We start from the raw sequence: 18,900 nt of genomic DNA on the forward strand, positions 1-18,900 counted from the left end.
GACGGAGGAGGGGTGTTTTGCGCGGTGATGATCCGTTCGCTGGGAGGTTGGGAAATCTAGAAAAGTTTCCGTGCCCATTCGACCACATGGGGTGCTGATGCGCAGTGATTGTTACTCAGGTGTTATTTGCTAGCATGCCGGGGGATGTGTGGAAAGTAGACATACAGAACCATAACGCTATGCATGCAACCGTGAAGACCTGAACATCTACTGCCGCTTTGGCCTCCCCCTCGCGGATCTCTTTCTCGGAAAGGTGTTCCTGTGCTGTGAGGGTGACGTTAGATATGGACGTGGATCGGATGTCTAAGCTTTTGAGGACGACGTACGGCCCCCAAACATGGCGCTTGGTTTGTCCAGGCACCTGTATTCTTTTCCAAGTATGAAACGCAAAAGACTGAAAGCGACAAAATTCGCAATTTTCCGGCAGAATCTTTGGAACAAACTCGAGTGGGCTGAGAGTTGAGCAGAGCTGAAATGATCCTACAATGTCGCCATATGGACGATCGAAAATCAATCTTCGAGAGTTTTCTCCGTTGACGACTCAGATGCAGATCGAGCGGCGGATCAAATACACGTGATAGCATTTACTCCCAGCAGTGGACACTCATGCCTCAGACTCTCACGGCACCCTTTCGAGTCAGATCGCACAAATTCAAGCACGGAAATTTTATTTCCGGAGAACATACCAGGATCCATTCTACTTTGGAAGGTTTTCACGACCGCTAATACCTTGATCCTTGAGTTCTGGACGTGTGTATGGAGCACACGGCCTCTTCTCAACACTTTTTTTGAAAGTCTAATCCCAACAATGTCCATCGCCTGGACGAAGAATCATACATTGGCAACATCATCTGGTGTACCAAAGCTAATCATTTGCCCAAAGGGGATTTTCGGCCAAATACTGATCAGTCCAGGGCTGCGCTCTATGTTATGAAAATCTCCTGCAGTAAAATTTTTTTGGGAGCTTTCTGTGAATGTCCCCTTTGTATGTATACTGTCTCGGTTCGGGCCATTCGGTTGTCCAAAGGGAGAACTGTCACCCTGTGTATGAGTCTGTCTACCATCTCAGTCTGCCACTAAGCATCTTCGGATGCCTCGAAATTCTCTTCCCTAACCTTGAAATTCCTCAGCCTCGAAGTTTTACAATCACAGCCACGGCCAGTGGAGCATTGGGCTTGGACTCATCGCACTATTCCATTGCTGTGTTGAATTTTTCACGTCGGATATGTTTTGATGCGAAGTGCTATCCAACATAATTTAGGTCAAAAGACGGCCTGCAATGAACCTTTCGGTCTGCAATAATGGCGTGGAATACCGTATCTGCTTTCACTGATGCTGTGAATCAGGCGCCAGGGCGCTTTGCGTGACACGATTCCTTCTTGGGTTTCTGGAGGCCCCCTTTTTGCGTTGGTGCACTGTTCCTGATCTCATCTTGGTACACTAGATCTGAGCTAGGTCTCCAAAGTGCTGTGTTGTTATCGGCCTCTTTGGTGGGCAATGCTGTCGCCGGTCTCATAGCTGCCGGCGTCACCACCGGTCTCGCTGGAGCGGTGGGCCTCAAAGACTAGAGATGGATGTTCATAACCTCGACACAGTTACGATGGTGGCGTCGACTTTCCTCTCCTCTCTTCCTGTCCGACTTCCCTTCAAACACTCGCTAGCTCTTCCCCAATGAGCGTGCAGTTACCGAGTGGCGATTGATCGTTGATGCTGGTCGGGTTGACGAGGATAACAGCAATTGAAAACATGACTTGAGGATGGCCATTCGGGACTGGCGTGTCTATGTCTTTGCGTTCACCTTCTTTGCACTATCAGTCGTCTCTTTGCACAACTTTTTGCCTGCTGTGTAAGAGACGCCGGGAAACTCTCTAATCAAGTCCTTGTTCCATACCGTCCCTCCTTATGCGGCGGCAATTGTGGCCGCCACGAGCAACAACTAGTCGGCTGATCGGACGAGAAACTTCCTCTTTTCACATCATCTAGCCATCTGCACCAGCAATTGTTGGATTCATTCTTGCTGCCTGAACGCGGGCATCCTGGGGCTCGATATTTCGCCATGATTCTCATGATTGCTGGGTGGGCATAGCACCAATGCCGTCGTCCTTACTTGGACGCAGAAAACAATGATTCGGCCTCGAGTCAAGCGCGCATGTGCCGTTGCCAATGTCAATGCATCTGGGAACGCGGCTCAGGTACGTCATATACGTTCCTTCGCTTGGAGATAAAGGTATCGGTCAACAAGAAGATTAGGCTAAACAAAGTGCCTTACAGATCGCCACCTCATCTCTGTATTACCCTGGGAAATGGGCTCCTCAATTCGTCATCGCCCTGTCTACAAACGTGGTGTGTGGGCTAGGAGCGATTTTGCTAGCTCCCAACATATGGATCATCCCACCCGTACGAACCAAAAATATGACTGGGGTGCTGAAACTGATGGCGTCTCGGGCCGCGAGACAAATGAGAATAGATGCTTTCGCCCAAAGACAAAAGGCCAGCTGCTTTGTCATAACATCGTTCGACACCAAAGACTTATGACTCGGCGTTTTCACCCAGTCTCCTGAGCGGCCTCTTTCTTTTGTCTTCTCGTTAACTGGGATTATCCGAGAGCAAACCTCAGGATTACAGAATTGCTCCTCGTCGGTGACGATGATTCATTTCAAACCATCACTATTGGGATGTGATTGCTTGAAAACAAGTCACAACGAGTTTTCTCCAATAGAGCATTTTCAGCTGGGGGTCGGGGTGACAATTCAAAGTAATTTCGCGGGGGCTGGACTCGATCCTCCTCCAACCGAGAAAAGGAGGCCATGGCTTCTTGCCAACGCCAACCAATCAGCTCGAAATATTGAATTGGTCAAGATTTTCCCTTTTCAATGTCAACGGGCGCCGTTGTTGGTATGAATATTATTCCACCGCTACTCATAGGCAAATTCGAGTTTGTTCGACAGTGTACTTTTACGATTGAAAACATTATTTGGTCCATGGTAGATGGCAAGGATTGTTGGGAAATCTCCACATATGGGGTGCCCCAAATCTCGACAAGCACGACCCTTGAAATTATACGCTCGTGTAGAGTGTTGCACGAGTTTTCACCATTCCCCTATCCGTCGCGAATTGGGGCCCCTTTGCTTGAACATCGGAACGTCGCCACCCGGAGCAGTCGATATGACATTGGAAATTCAGCATGGCTATGATAGACTGTGGAGTCTAGAGAAGGAATGTGTTGTTGTTCTTCTATCTAAGAGAGAGCAAGACGAAAAGAGGGAAGGGCGCAAGTTGCCAAGCTGGCCAACAGGCTATGCGATATTTTCCGAGACGTTACAAGTCTTAACCAGCACAAAATGGCCCCAAACTCAAAAATCTATACCCATTTGAAACGGAAACAATCAAACCATTTGGCACGGAAGCGCCTTGCTGATGTAACCTGAATAGGTTGCCTTAAAGCTTGAGTATTCACTCTTACCGTCTGGGCACTCCATGACATTCAACATGGCCCCCGTGCTCTTGAGATTTTGGTCAGAAATCGGCCCAAACCTTGTCCCCGGCCCCGAGAGATTCCCTCCATTTTGGAACTGGAACGAGTGGTGCAAGAGACACAAGCCACAAGAAGGTAAATCGTGCCTCTTTCAATCTGTCACCGATTTCTACCATCTTGTTTATTTTGTTCATAGCCGGTCCCACAAAGTCGGCATTCCGCGTCCATGACCATCGTATGACTACGAGATCTTTTTGGTGACGATCTTAGCGGAAACGATAATAAACACCAATTACGATCAGGTTGAGAGAACGCCGTGCTGAAAATGTCGCGACCCAGTGCCACTTCATCAAAAGGGGCCTCAGATCAACTACTTCTACCTACTCAACCTTCAAGCGGAATGTCGGACAAATTTCCTGTCGCTGACTCGAATCAATCGTATCCTGAAGTGGCACCAGAGATGACACAACCACCACTGGAGACATACCAGCAACCAAATTCTGGCTCTACCCAGCACCCATATCAATATCAGAATGGATATGTACCGCCGCCAGGAGATGGACCTGTGTCCAAATCACCTAAACCAAATCCTTGGGGTCTGTCACCACTTGCATTCGGACTTCTCGTTGCAACAGTAACGGCAATTATAGTTGGCGGAGCAGTGGGTGGTGGTGTTGCTGGTGCAATGTCCAATAATGATTCGGATTCGTCAAGGTAAGACGAGACATGAATCATTCCTACACAAGGCTGACCTCTTGAGTGCGCCTGTCGCAACCGTAACGATCACAGCGGATGGCAGTTCTGCCACTGGAACGACGTCCAACTCGTCGTCATCGGATACTTCTACCTCTGCCCTTCCCCTCCCTTCCTCATTACAAAACTATGTCGCTCCAGAACCCTATTATGTAGGCACACTAGAGAACCCTGGATGTACGGATGACAACTCAAGGATTGAGGTCCAATACGACACCTCGTTCGACCTATTCTGCGGTGTCGACATGTCAAGCAGTTTGCAAGATGATACGGACACTTCGCTAGTGGTCGCGGACTTCACGGCTTTATTCGCCTACAGCATCACAGATTGTCTGTATGCTTGCTCGAATGCGATCTATTTTGTGGAGCGCTGGGGCCAAGATACCGAGGGTGGAAACATGCAAAGCTGCAAGGGCGTCACTTGGAATTACCAGATGGCGCAGAGCAATACATCTGACAATGCCAATTGTTGGTTGAAAAATGGCACGTCGACAGGATATCAATGTAACACTTGCATCAGTGCGAAGTTGGTTCAGTGAATGTTGGAGGAGATCGTCGCATGCGTTGGAAATGTTTTGAACTTTATGGACGGAAAGGCCCAGATTACAATTATTTTATCGGACGAGCGGTATATATTGATGATTCGCCATTGATCTGATCCAGAGACACTGTTTATTGTGACTTGCGCTCTCCGCAAATCGTGCTCCGAATCATGAGTTTTGATATCACGTGAGCCACTGACTCGTTCCTTCATTCTTGGCATCAACTCCCGGTCAAACTTCACTCCTCTTCACCTTCTTTGCCCACCGCCCATTTTTGCTTTATTATTGCAGTGCTTTTCGTTCATTCTTCTGGCCTTCTATCCTCTCAGTTTTCTCCCTCCCATCCTCTTCATTACTGGATAAATTCACGATGATCGACCACGGCGACGAACAACCCCCAGTCGAAGCAGAGGGTCTAGATCGACCATCTGATAATGAAGACAGGCTCGATGATTTGGACGACGAATTTGATGATCCTTCAAGAGAAACTCGAGCCGATGCGGACGACTCGGATGATGAATCGCTTCTCTCCGAAGTCGATGAAGCGCAGTTTGCGGATTTCGATCCTACAGCCGTGCAAGTAGCACCCGACTTTGACACACTCAACAAGGCCATCAGAGTCAAGAAGCGAAAGAGAACTGATGGTGAAGAATCGGTGCCTAAGAAGAAGAAAGAGAGAACAAGAGAAAAGGCCAAGAAGAATCAGCGAAGACGTGACAGTGATGACGGCTTTTCTGGAGGCGAGGAGATAGATGGCAAGAGAGGTCGGAGACCAAAAGGTGCAGATGGTGAAAAGAGAGCAAGACCCGTGCGGATAGAGGTCAACGACGAAGATTTGACACCAGAAGAGCGCCGGAGGAGAGCGCTGGATCGAGCGATGGACGCTGCGGTCAAGAAGTCCTCTGCCAAGAGGATCAGGAAAGGCGAGATTGTAAGTTGCTGACATTCGAGGACAAGCGATGTTTTCTGATGCATTCAGGATCTGGAACAAGCTGCAGACCAAGAAATCGAAGAGATGCGAAATCGAATGATTGCAGCAGCCGAGACTGATGGAGAATTGGTTCGACAAGGTCTTCCGGCATCCCAAAAACTGAAAATGCTCCCCGAAGTTGTGAGCCTGCTCAACCGCAACACTTATGTTCAATCTATACTCGATCCCGAAACAAATCTACTGGAAGCAGTTCGATTCTTCTTGGAGCCCCTGACCGACGGTAGTCTTCCTGCGTACAACATTCAACGAGAACTCTTCGCGGCACTCGCAAAGCTACCCATGAACAAGGAGACCTTGATCTCGTCCGGTATTGGCAAAGTCATTTTGTTCTATCGGAAGTCTAAGAGACCTGAACCGTCGATCAAACGGCAAGCCACCAAACTCATGGAAGAATGGTCGAGACCAATCCTGCAGAGAAGTGACGACTACACCAAGAAGACTTGGGCCAGAGCAACATATGATCCAACCAAGAGACGAGATGACACTTTGCAGGCAGCCGTGGTACCAAAGGCAAGACCTAATGTTGCACCGGGTCAAAAACAAAGCAACCGAGCGAGATTGCTACCGGGGGCCACAAGTTATACCATTGTGCCCGAGGTTTCAGCAATCGTCAGACGCTAGGACGACATCTTACCCTTTGACATAAATTGTATCAATAGAACGGGAGGGAGCCGATCGAACCAAAGAAAAGGTATCCTTTCAGCGTTCATCAATTGAGTAAGTTGAATGAGAAGGGAGGGACCGGATGATCAGATTGAGAGACGACACCAGCCGCATATCCAAGTTTCCCGCCTCACGGGAGTGATTGATGCACAACGCACAGAACAATAAATTTTCTAAATATCTCTTTGATATCATGTCCTTTTGCACGCTTTCTCATGTCACTGGCGCTGGCTCAGGCATCGCAACCTTACATTCGTACACAACTAGTCTCCTTGATAACCTGCCTCTTTTGGTTCGTCCACTGATTTGCTGTCTGTTGCGAGATCAAGTTGTTGTGAATCTAGGGATTTCTTCAGCGAAGTGAGTCAATCAACAGTACCGCGGCAAGCCTTCAAGACCTTCGTGTAAACGTCATCGCAGACACAGAGCGGTCCTACTCTCTCTCCTCCCCCCGCCACACTCCACTAGGCAAAAGCGAGTCGCAGCTTTCGAAAGAGAAGTTAGAGCCGATAGAGCGGTCATCGATGCAGGAAGACAAAGTCATGGCATCAAACAACATGCGACCACCAATCACACCAGTGAGCAAAATCATGAGATCAATCGATATGCTATCCCGAACATACCAAAAGACGCGCTCATGAATGAGTTGACGAGAGTTTCCATGTTCCAGCCAGCAGTTCAGAGCCCAAAACCGCCAACACCCGTGTTGTGTACGACCGTGCCCCTCCAGTCCATGCCGTCACAGTCAACAAGAAAAGAGTCTTGGGAGGATACAGGGTACGGTAGATGCTTCGGCTTCAGCTGTGCCGTCGTCTTCAGCTCCTTTTGCCAAATTGACTCCGTCAATGTTGCTCCAATTGCATAGTTCACCAACACCTGCATCCTCTGCCGAAAGAATCAAAATTGGCCAGGAAGTCTTCATTCTCGATGCGGGGGGCAAGAGCATCCTTTGCTCCAATACTACAAATCCCATCATAGTGAACATGACACTGTTGTCTCGGTCAAGCTCCAGTTCTGTCGGAAATATACTCAATCCGAACCAATTCGACTCACACAGCATCTTCATTGTCCTCCGGCCGAAAGGAGTGGATAGTCAAACAGAAGCTACAGGAGCAGACGAAGTCGTGTACAATCTCATCCCCGAGGACGGAAATGGACAAGAGAGATTGCTTCAACCTGCAAACACTATCATGGAAGTGCGATCCTGCCCAGCCGACTGGGTTTACCACCTTGACAACGAGGAAGGGAAATTGGAGATGGTGGCATTGGTAAAAGGAGCTACCACATTCACGTGTGATGAGCTCTTGGGGGAATGGGGTTAGGAGGAATTATCGGTGCCTTGTCAAGATACGAGAGAATCGCAACAAAGGGTGCAGATAACAATACTATGAGCGCGAATACGCTTTTCTTTGTTCCCAATGCCCTGATCTTTGTTCTTCTTTACCAAATGGACGCCTACCCCATCGAATACTTGCTCGAAAATGGGCTTCTAGGTGAGCCTGTATCAAGGGTATTTCCACCGGGACAGGCACATATTCGTCGACTCTAGACGGTGGCGCTCATCCGGCGATCGCCGAAGGTATTGCCATCGCGAAGACTTTTGCGAAGAGGGGCGGTTTGCGACCTCAAACTGCGGTCGAACTTGAGTCTTTAGGGGACTAAGAGTTCCTTCGGTGTTGAGTTGATCGGCGACCAGAAGTACTTCAAGGGTCACGCCATCGTCCACTGAAAACTAACTAACCTTCGCTGTATTTTTTCCCCCATAGGAAATAGAAGGAGCCTAGGGCTTGGCCGGAGGGTTTCTTTTCCGTGGAGATGCTACAGTAAATCAGCTCATCATCATCCTCTTCTTTTTCGTCGTTTCTGATAGCGGGCACCGCGGGAGAACGTTTTCTCGGTCATCTCTTCCGTGCTTCCAGTTCCCATGCCATCCTGTGGCCCTGACTACCCAGTCAAGCTTGTTCGGTGCATTCCGGACAGGGACATTGACTACGACCCTGAACCGTTAGGCCCCAACAATCGGTAAAAGAAGGCTGAATTATTAGTATGATTGCCACAAAGAGATGGGCTGTACCCGCTGCTGGTTAAACGAGTCCGCTTGCTCTCCTTGACTTCTGCGTGATTATTCAGGCACAATTCGCGGAGAAGCTCCTTGGCCACATTGAGAGGGAAAATGATACCCATGAAAGCGGCGTTGATTCGTACAGCGAGTTACGGTTCCTCTTTTTGTTGTTGTCATGGGCCAGCGGAGATACCACGGGCACGAGTCGCAGGCTGATGTCATGGTGAACAAATTCACAGCTTTTTTTGCCGTTCCACGTTTTAGATAATAAACTGATTTCATTCCCTCCACTCGAGCACTTCTAATATCAACTTTCCCAAACCAGTAAGCGGGTACTCGCTCACCCATTGCTTCCAAACTGAGACCGAGTTTCTCGTCCTCCACTTGGAGCTGTTTATATACGCAGAGCTTATTCACACAAGCAGACCAGCAACCATTCGATCCCCGACTGTCGCCTCCGCCACATTTTCTTGACACGAAAACTTCACTCTCAAGCATCCTTCCCACCGAACAATACGCCCATCTCCAATACACGACACACTCTCGCTCTGAAATCGAAATACCCCCAAGTTTCCCACATCATTACCGCCCTACCTCGACATGAAGGTTCTCACCAAGGAACAAGAACGTGAACACTACAATGCCACTCTCAAGGGTGGCGTTATTGGTACAATCGGCGGTCTTGCAGTTGGCACATTGGGCGTCGTTGCCGCTCATCGTCGATATCAGTTCTTCAGAAACCTCACTCTCCCACTGAAAGCCTTCCTCGTGACCAGCTCCGGTACCTTCTTTGGCATTGTCAACGCGGACCACTACTCCCGCAAATATGAAGCCGAGTCAAACCCACTAGAAATGCAATACCGCCAACGAGAGGCAGAGAAACTTGAGGCAGAAAAAGCTGGCAAGACATGGACAGAACGTGCGATGGATTTTGGCCGCAAAGAACGATATAAGATTGTCGCAGGAAGTTGGGTCGCGAGTATGGCCGCCGCTTTCGCAATGGTCAACCGGAACAAATATCTGACCGGACCTCAAAAAATCGTTCAGGCCAGAGTGTACGCTCAATTCCTGACCGTTGGTGTGCTGGTTGCGACAGCTGCATTTGAAATCGCCGACTCACGGAACCAAACGGGCCGCTGGGAGAAGGTCCGATACATCGATCCCACGGACCCAGAACATAAACGTATGCTCGAGAAGTCAGTTGAGAAGGTTGTCGCTAGTCAGGGAACCGGCGGTGGTGGCGATGATTTGTGGAAGGAAATGGTCGCGGCGGAGGAACAGCGTATCAAGGAGCGCGAGGCCAGACATAAGAAGCATAACGGGAATGGCAAGAAGAAAGCGGAGAAGAAGGAAGAGGAAGAATAGTAAAACAATCGGTCCCGATATATACGCAGCAAAGTGGAAGAGTTATCATCTACGAATTCCCTCGACTCAACTCGATTCCTGTCTGGACCGACCATGATAAAATGCGAGAACTACCGATCGCGGCGGCAGCCATCTTGTCCTAATTCTACCTCACGCCTCTTCAAACCTCCTTCACCAATAGAAACCCGCTACATTCGAATCCCTGGCGACCTTCAGGCGAGACGAGCACGCCTGCGCCCACGTTCACGATCTAGAAAAATTGTACAACATCAACCGACACATCGACCTCGATACTCCCCCTAAAATGATATCCATCATCTCATTCCTGTCTTCCTCCCTTTTCGGCACCAAACTCTGAGTTTCAAAGTCATCAACGGCCTAATCGATGGCATGGTACGGTGTTTATGGCGTCACGACAACGATGGTGGGGCTTAGTATTTGGAATGTGTTTTCTGAAAAATGGAATAAAATGGCGCAGGAAAAGGCCAAATGGATTCAGTTTATGACTGATGGATAGACAGAGCGGAAGACAAGAACATAGGAGATGTGTATAGTAAAATTATATCACAATATACCAAGCTGGAATGTAAATACACGACCTGTTCTTCAGTATAACAGATACACTCAGAGAGGCTTCTCATTTCTCATTTTCTTCTACAGATCTCGTGGGAGCGGACGTGCTAGCACATTTCGCTCGAGCACGTAAAACCCTCGCTCTTCTTCGTTGTAATTGCTTCTAGGAACTCGGCGCATCCGAAAAAGGCAGGCGAATCAGTAGTTCTCAACGCTGTATAGGTAGTCTGATTGATTGTGAATTGTCGCCACACAGATCTGGATCTGATCCCCGAACGCCTCGCTTCGGCTCGTTTCGGCCTGCAGACACCGATGTCTCGTGTCCCGTGTCGCGTTCTATCATACGCCCGCCTTCGGATCCCTAGGAAGTTTTCTGAAAAGTCACGCCACCTTGGGTATCGTGTCACAAATCGCCACAGCGAATGCTATCGCAGCCAAATTCGGGTGGTCGCTCGCCACGTGCATATTCGTCCAGCAACTCCTTGTCCAGCGCGAGCCAATTGTCTGCAATGCGCAGGCCGCGGATGCGCTCCATCTCGATGCGATGCCAGTCCCATTCGGCAACCTTGTCGCGCACGGCCAGCGGCAGTAGAGGCTCAAGCGGCATTGTCTGGGACGCTTGTTCTCGGACAGGAGCGGGGAGGCCTTCGGGCGTCGGAATCGGAGATGGTTCAGATGAGACGCCTGAGCCTGAATGGGGCGGGAGTTGGAGCTGTGTTTCTGAATCTTCGGAACTCTCTCGTGTCTGGCCGGCTCCTGAGTTGCAATTTTCCGGCTTGGGCGGTAGCCAACCTGCGGTCATGAAGCAGCGCTCAGGGGACACGGTGAAGCGGCCCTTTTTCACGACGTACTTGCTCAGCGCGGACGCGAGCACGACCTCTTTCCCCCTTTCACTTTGAGCAGGCCGTATGAACCAGCTCCCAATCACTATCCATTTCTTGTCCCAGCCAAGCACGCGTGAACGGACCTCGTAGCGTTCGTAAGGTTTGATCTCGCGGTGAAACGATGTGTGGACGCTGCCGAGGACCACACCTAGCCGTCCTTTATGGCCTTCTTTCTCCAAATTTTTGGCGCCCTGCTTCAGGCTTGGAATCAGGACTTTGGTCATCAGTGCCGTACGGCTTTCGTCGAGGTCCGTGAAGTATGTACTGTTGCTCTTGTGGAGGTTGTAGTCTATCTCGAGGAAAGGGGAGTGGGAGAATATCGATACCGAGCCAAAGAGAGCGTGCATCTTATTGGACTCGGCGTTGGCTTTGATTGTGCTCGGGACTCTGGCTTGTGTGTACCAGTTGGTGAACATGTGGTAGAAGAGTCGGAAGTGCCACGCTAAAGGAAGGGCTTTGAGGTTGATCAGGGCAAAGACAAGGGCGACGGTGCGCCAGGAGGCGAGGAAAGACATCGACGGCATTGTCGCAGAAGGCATCATCGTGAAAAAGGAACGAGAATTGTGCTGCTCTTGAGAAGACAGGGAACAAAAATGGGAGTCGCAGTGCTTTCCATATGGCATCATGAACGACTAGCTGCCACAATGCTGGTCGAGTTCGACCGAAGCTGATAACGGACACAAATCTATGATGAATTGCTATCTGTAAGCCGAGAGGGAAATGATTACCTTGGATGAGCGCAAGTTCTAATTACATGGAGGATTGCGAAAGTCGTCGTATTCGCTGCGCAATTGAGAGTTGAGAGGTACCTCGGCAGCTCCTTCCTCAGCGGATGAATTTAACCTCTATACCCATGTAAGGCAGGGAAGGCCAAGTGCCAACGAATACCCTCGACTTATATACGGGGAAGACCCTTGGAACGTGCGATGAATAATATTATTATTGAACCTCAGCCTCAGGATCCCCCCGCGGCTCCGATTGTGTTCGGCATCATCGAGATTTTCTACGAATCATGATTGACGACACACATCTCAAGGGTGTTTACTCTCATTTTCATATTTTTTGAATATAAATGATTCTGTCATCAGTGCATTTGCCGTGAGAGTGGACACAGAAAATATTTCTGAAACAGACTAGGCTACGCGAAAAGCCCACCAGTCGACTCCGGTGAGCGAAGATGTGCAGCAAGCTCCAGCTTCGAGGTACACCAGCCGATCACGTGTCAAAGACATTGGATTTTCTCGTGGGGATACGAACAGGGAGAGGAGTGGTGGCCACGACGGCTGCCCAGGCTGAACCGCTCTGCCGACTTTCTTTCCATCCGTATCACCTCATTCACGAGTGTGACACCTCAAAGTCAGCACTTCGTAAGTTGGTCCTAAATCTTATTCCATTTCTTCGAACCCACCAAAGCCGTTGCGTGTTCATTTGCAATCCTTGAACTTGGTGAATAACGTGTGATGAAAACGTTGCAGCGACTTAGCGTAGGTGGAGGACGGAATGTCTAGGACCCATGGGCTGCGGGTCTCGCAGTGAAGGGGCTGGTGGGCTAGAACCTTGAGAAATGGAATGGAGTTCGAGGTCGAGTGACGGCTGAACCTTGAGATTCATGACTTTTACGTGAGAAGATATTCTGGCAGCAGTTCAAGAACGCATGTTTCGGCCATCATGAAGTCGATCACGTTTGAGGCTGGGGATGCTCTAGAGTCATGTTAAATCACTGTCACCCAAAGGAATGTTGCCTTTCTTTTGTTTATTGCGACATGTCTGAGTACTATCGTCGACGGGTGGGCTTCCCTGCACCGGCTCTCCTAACCATCCGACATCTGCCGGGTGATCCGTACAAAGTATCGTGAGTTGCGGACTGACACAGACCACCTCGGCGACGTTCCGAGAGGGCGTTTTGCAGTGGCAATTGATGGTTCTCAGCAATTTCCAGCAGGGGAACTGGGGAAAGTGTTTCATGATGGACGAAAGCGCTGGCCATTGACAGAGATAAGTCCAAGGCTGATCGGAAGCAAGAGTGGGCCTAGCCGCTTACAGACTAGTTGGTGCTCGCTGATTGGTTGCAGCTAACCCGCACCTCTTCCCCTGGATTCTGCGCTTCCTTTTTTCTCCCTATCACCCCTTTCAGATTCTTCCGTCATACCCTACCCAGTCCATCCCTCCACCTCCGCGATGGACTGCGTCAGCCTCCCCCCAGCGTTCCAGGGGCTTCCATCTAGAATGGACCATCTTGGTGTCTTCAAGCTTTGTCCGTACCTGCGCAAGTCTATGCTCCCCCCAGCCAATCCCCTGCTCTACAGCTCACATTTGCTCGCTCTGCCCCTGTATCTTCCAAGACCTGTGCTTTCAGATCCGGCTCTTGCCCACTCCTCGAATCACCAGAAGCTCTCGGTGGAAAAGCTTTTCGACACGTCACAAGGGGGCGGCCTTCAACGCGGTAACCACAGCTTCTGACTGGCTCCGGGCTCTATCCTCCACCAGCAGTCTGGAACAATCGTCTCTATGAACCACACTGCCACGCGCGAACGAAGATCGTATAACTACCAATAGAATGCCATGTTTCATATACCCCTGACATATCGTATCCCCACCCCGGCTTTTATCCTGAATATGGTCAGGGATATATCCACATCGAGCTTGCCACCATCGAATCTACTACTCTACACTGACCTATATAGAAGCCTGCCAAGTTGCTTCAGTCCATCTTGTCTTTCTTTCTCCAAGAGTTCTCTCATTTCATTTCGTTGAACCTCTATCCAACTGAGGCAGGCTAGTCCTATACATTCCTTTGGTTGGCATTGTCATTGTCTTGCCAGTCGCAGACAAATATATTCACATTCCTTGTATCACGATTCACGAATCAACGATCACTCCTTTCACCAGTGACCAAACGGTGCGTGTTTTCCTTGTCACCAGCGCTGCTTGTGCGCTCCTTTTTCACTGCATTGTCCGCTGCCTCCACCCTCCGTCCAAATAAACAAGGGCGGTATTGTCCACTGCTCATTGCCCCGTACCTCTCCCTCCCTCCGTTCTTCCTATTATAGTACCATCATGACCCTGTCTGGTCTATCTATTGAGTCCATCCCGAAGACAACCAATCAGAACATCGGACCCCAGACTGGTCCATCTGTGCGAAGAATTCTCTACTTACCCAGCCTCAAACAAAACCACAAACTAATGAGTGTAACAGCGCAATCTGGCTATTGCCCTGCCCAACACACTCTTTCAACAACAACCACAACCTCTCCGTGCCGGCACAAATCTATCTCAAAGTCTCTCCAACATGGTGTACTTCTCCAAACCAATGGCTGCGGCCGTAGTTGCCTACCTTGCTTTTCTGGTCGATGCTCATATGAAGATGAAATCTCCTGTTCCGTACGGGCAATCCACTCTTGACAACTCTCCCCTCCTTGCCGATGGCTCCGACTTTCCTTGCAAGCAGCGTTCCGGTGTCTATGATCCCGAAGGTGCCGAGAATGTCATGGCGATCGGTGAACCACAAACCTTGAGCTTTATTGGCAGCGCTGTCCATGGTGGTGGATCTTGCCAAGTCAGTCTCACGACCGATCTACAACCGACAAAAGACTCCAAATGGATGGTCATCAAGTCTATTGAAGGTGGCTGCCCGGCTAGTGTTGCTGGAAACCTTCCCGCCGATCCGAACGGTAACGGTGCTAGCACTTTCCAGTACACTATCCCTGAAGGCGTTGCTCCTGGAGAATACACCATCGCATGGTCATGGCTCAACAAGGTCGGAAATAGAGAATTCTATATGAACTGCGGCCCTGCAACTGTTACTGCGGCGAAGAAGAAGCGATACGCACCAGCTCCGAAAGTTTCAAAGCGCGAGACTTCATTTCCCGACATGTTCGTTGCCAACTTGGCATCGATCAATGACTGCACGACACCTGAAAGTTTCGACTACATCTATCCTAATCCAGGGGAAGATGTTCAATCCGCGGGAACTGGTCCTTACACTCAACTCTCGTGTGGTGCGGCTGGCGGCAATAACGCTCCTCAGCAACCTACGGCTAGTGGTGAATCTGGTGCTTCCGCTACCAGCGCTGCAGCTAGCTCGGCTGCTGGTGGTTATACGGTTGCAACCTCTGCTAGTCAACCAACTGGTGGCGCTGATGCTGGGACATCTGGACCGACCTTCGCTGGCGGCAGTGGATACGGTCAACCTCAAGCTACAGGCTCCCCTGCTGTTTTTGCAGCGAGTGCTGCTTCATCCGCTACCAGCGAACCCCAAGTCATCCCTATCGAAACCGCTTCTTCCACCGGCCCCGTCCCGACCGGCATATCCAGCTCTGGCACCAATACCACTGGAACTCAATCCGGACCTTGCACTGATGAAGGGGCCTGGTCTTGCGCGGCCGATGGCAAATCTTTCCAGCGCTGTGCGTCAGGCACATGGTCGGTTCCTCTGGGGATGACCAACGGCATGGTGTGCACCCCCGGCGTGAGCGACGGTATCTCGATGTCCGCCATCGGCAAAGTCAAGCGTCACGCACACGGACATGTGAGACGTATGGCCAAGCCTTTTGGTGATGCTCTCCATTGAATCACCCATGTCGAACCAATTGCGCCACAGCGAACTTGACCATTTCTACAGTCAACATGTCACCAGACAAGTATTGGGATTCGGAAGAAGGAAATGGGAAGGTAGTGACGGTACAGAGATATCTAACTTGTGATGTACATGTCCAGGGATTCGGTTATGGTTGTGCAACAGCCTTTTTCTGATTAGCATTCAGCAAGGGTTCTTCAATTCGCTCACATGGATTTACGAGGCGCATGTCCTCTCCAAAAATGACCGTCTACGGCACGATTTAACGGCAACTCTTTTAAAATTTTGACTTTTCTGCATTGCATTCGAAGGGACATCCGAAGGAATGGAATAGGGATAGCTCGAGGGAAGAAATTAAGGCATGTACATCCAAAAACCGGAGATCAGAGACCAGTTCAGAATTGAGAGACCAAACCAGAACCAGATCAACTTGAGGAGATTTCTTTCCCCTTTTCTGATTTCGGGGCCACAGTTTGAGTAAATCTCGCCCAATGGACCTGTCAGACACAGAAGATTGGAGATAGGAGACATCATTGCTTCAACGTACCTCAGGGATCAGGGTTTGTACGAGGAAAGTTATATTTTGAGACCCAGGGAAGGGGTTGCTGCTAAGTGCTAAGTAGCGGTAGAAGAACGTCTATCTCTGCACGGGGTTTTCGTCACGTGGTATCACGTGGTATCACGTGCCATGGCTACTACATCAGGCCTATTATCTCCTCCTCTCAGAACCACCTAACTATTTCACGATTTCAATCGTCGGTATCTCAGACATCAATGAACTAGGAGATACAGCAGTATATCTGCCATTTATTGAACTCCTCAGTAGAGAAGATCATAATCAAGAGAAGTATGTGGAGTCGTTGACAGACCACAAAGGATACGAACATCTGCGAAGATTGCAAACGTGGAAACCCAAAACCACGTAAGTGCCTCCTACCCTAACCAGATAACCTTCAAGTAGTGGATTGCCAACAAGGAGTGGGGGCCAGTGCGAGGCCACAGAGAAGGAAACAAGGGGCCGTAGGTGGTTTATGATGCCCTCCCGGAGCATGGAGAGGACGACTGAGTCCTGCTCTGATGTCTTTCACATTTCCGCTAGCATATTTGGCATCAGACTCCACGAAGAAATGGATGACCTCACTTCCAAGAAGATCTCGATTGACGTACAAGGACAATTGACCGCTGATTTCATTCCGTTCGGGCACCCATGCATTGCCATGTTGTCTATCTGGTGCAATCTTGCAGCGTAAACTGGATAACTGTTACTTCTCTCCCCCATTTCTTTCTCCCTCTCCCCGGGGGAGGTGAAAAGAGCACCGAAATTGATTTGCGGAGTACAAGAGAAGGCGATTGTAGATTCAATTCCAGCCTCCAAGCATCGCTGTTCTGTTTGTTCATCTACTCCAAAAGAACAAGAGTACTACGACCATCTATCGAAGAGGCCCCGAAAGAAAGTTGGTTCAGGCGGACAAACAAGAATGAATGAGATCTTGAATTTGACATAGTCTGTCAAGGTCACGTCTTCCAGGCCGTGCCCACAAGCAAACACACGTGATGCATGATGCAGATAACGAAAGGATAAGAATGGGAAGCAAATCGCTTGCTTGGACTCGACAGACTCATCCTTGGGATGTTGAAGTTTGTCCTCCTTCTCCCGCAATGTCTAGCAACGCGTGAGGTTGGGATAGATTCTAGGATCGCCTCAATAGAAAAGTGCCTCCATATCCCCTTCTCGTTGCGAAATCGGCTGTGTTTCCCCAAGCTCGTTGATTGTGAAATGGTGTTTGGACCGTATAATGCAAGAAGATGCCGTAAGTGCGAGGAAATAGTGCTGGGAAATCGAAAGCCCATAGCCCTCAAAAATTCTTCGGCATAAACCTCCTTGTTCGCCGAGACACTCCGCATTCGCACAAAGCCCGTTAATCCAATCCGATACCAGACCTTCTTTGCGTTGCTAAGGCTTTGCATTCGAACTTCTCCATGCCTGTTCAAATACGCCTCTCAGCCTGACTGCTTCAGCTTGATCTCGTATCCTCTGCTCGAGAAACCCTTGCAGGTCGGTCCAGAACTCGGCCGTCTCGAGCACACTCTCCCTAGTGGCTTCTGCTGATGTTGTCGTCGTTTCCACACCTTCCATTGCTGAAGATACCGTTGACTTCTCCTCGGCTTCGACAGCCGCCTTTTCTGACGCGGGCGCGGCCGCCATCTCCGTTTCCACCGGGACTGGCGCCCGTGTCCGAGTCTGTGTCTGCTTCTGCGGAGGCGGATCGGGAGCACCACCCATCACCATGACTCCAAATTCGACGGTGCCACGTGGACTCTTCTCATCGAGCGCATCCGTGACGGTCTTCTTCGACGGCGGAACCGGTTTCTTATTCAGGAGCACCTTGATCTTCTCAAGGTGTACGACCGTCGGCCCGCCCAGGTAGGATTGTATCTGCTCTTTCAACGCTTGAATCGTCGTGCTCGTGGGGTCTATTGATGTCAGAGTGAGGGTCATATTGGGGTTACGGGCAGATTTCATTGTGATTGTCACGGTCGGGTTGGCTGATTCCGAACCTGGCGCCGGCGCTGACGCAGGCGTGGTCTTTGGAGGTGGAGGATGCGGTGGGTTCGAAAGCTTAGGGAGTGTGTACTGTTGCTGTCAGCAAGTGCCTGTATTTATATATTTTACACTGGTTTCATCTCTCAAGCTGAGCAGTGTCGCACGCAAGTTACACACCGGTATTCGCATCTGGAAAGTTTGGGGGTCGAAGACATGGTCGGCTTGGTATTTCGTCGGTTTGCTGTCTAAGGCCGTCAGAAACTGTTTTGCGAACTGTAAATCCCCCATGTTTCCTGATCGTGCTTGCCGCTCTTCCTCAAGACGACGAAGCGCGTGTTGTAGCGCGAAGGCTGCCAGGTTGGTGTTGAGGCGAGATTGGAGGGTGACAATTGATATATGAAAGCTTCGAATAGGCGTGGGAAGTGGCGGTGGTCGCGATGAAACCAGGGACGCCCAAGCCATGAACTCGGA

General features: G+C 50.0%; 7 protein-coding genes across 7 annotated transcripts; 5 read left to right on the forward strand and 2 right to left on the reverse strand.

Moving 5' to 3' along the window:
• Positions 1-3,800: 3,800 nt before the first annotated feature.
• On the forward strand, positions 3,801-4,767 carry Z518_00810 (uncharacterized protein; the record flags this gene model as incomplete). Its single annotated transcript, XM_013421411.1, has 2 exons — positions 3,801-4,189; positions 4,236-4,767. 2 exons carry the CDS (start codon positions 3,801-3,803, stop codon positions 4,765-4,767), a joined length of 921 nt encoding a protein of 306 aa, XP_013276865.1.
• Positions 4,768-5,140: 373 nt separating this feature from the next.
• Z518_00811 (uncharacterized protein) lies at positions 5,141-6,382 on the forward strand (the record flags this gene model as incomplete). Its single annotated transcript, XM_013421412.1, has 2 exons — positions 5,141-5,701; positions 5,750-6,382. 2 exons carry the CDS (start codon positions 5,141-5,143, stop codon positions 6,380-6,382), a joined length of 1,194 nt encoding a protein of 397 aa, XP_013276866.1.
• A 1,025-nt stretch (positions 6,383-7,407) lies between these two features.
• Z518_00812 (uncharacterized protein) lies at positions 7,408-7,746 on the forward strand (the record flags this gene model as incomplete). Its single annotated transcript, XM_013421413.1, has 1 exon — positions 7,408-7,746. The coding sequence occupies one exon, from the start codon at positions 7,408-7,410 to the stop codon at positions 7,744-7,746; it is 339 nt and encodes a 112-aa protein (XP_013276867.1).
• Positions 7,747-9,086: 1,340 nt separating this feature from the next.
• On the forward strand, positions 9,087-9,851 carry Z518_00813 (uncharacterized protein; the record flags this gene model as incomplete). Its single annotated transcript, XM_013421414.1, has 1 exon — positions 9,087-9,851. The coding sequence occupies one exon, from the start codon at positions 9,087-9,089 to the stop codon at positions 9,849-9,851; it is 765 nt and encodes a 254-aa protein (XP_013276868.1).
• Positions 9,852-10,827: 976 nt separating this feature from the next.
• On the reverse strand, positions 10,828-11,832 carry Z518_00814 (uncharacterized protein; the record flags this gene model as incomplete). The annotated part of the gene is made up of 1 exon (XM_013421415.1): positions 10,828-11,832. One exon carries the CDS (start codon positions 11,830-11,832, stop codon positions 10,828-10,830), a length of 1,005 nt encoding a protein of 334 aa, XP_013276869.1.
• Positions 11,833-14,597: 2,765 nt separating this feature from the next.
• On the forward strand, positions 14,598-15,878 carry Z518_00815 (uncharacterized protein; the record flags this gene model as incomplete). The annotated part of the gene is made up of 1 exon (XM_013421416.1): positions 14,598-15,878. One exon carries the CDS (start codon positions 14,598-14,600, stop codon positions 15,876-15,878), a length of 1,281 nt encoding a protein of 426 aa, XP_013276870.1.
• A 1,960-nt stretch (positions 15,879-17,838) lies between these two features.
• Z518_00816 (uncharacterized protein) lies at positions 17,839-18,891 on the reverse strand (the record flags this gene model as incomplete). The annotated part of the gene is made up of 2 exons (XM_013421417.1): positions 17,839-18,519; positions 18,607-18,891. 2 exons carry the CDS (start codon positions 18,889-18,891, stop codon positions 17,839-17,841), a joined length of 966 nt encoding a protein of 321 aa, XP_013276871.1.
• Positions 18,892-18,900: the final 9 nt, after the last annotated feature.

This window comes from Rhinocladiella mackenziei (assembly GCF_000835555.1).
Source record: "Rhinocladiella mackenziei CBS 650.93 unplaced genomic scaffold supercont1.1, whole genome shotgun sequence".
Taxonomy (NCBI): domain Eukaryota; kingdom Fungi; phylum Ascomycota; class Eurotiomycetes; order Chaetothyriales; family Herpotrichiellaceae; genus Rhinocladiella; species Rhinocladiella mackenziei.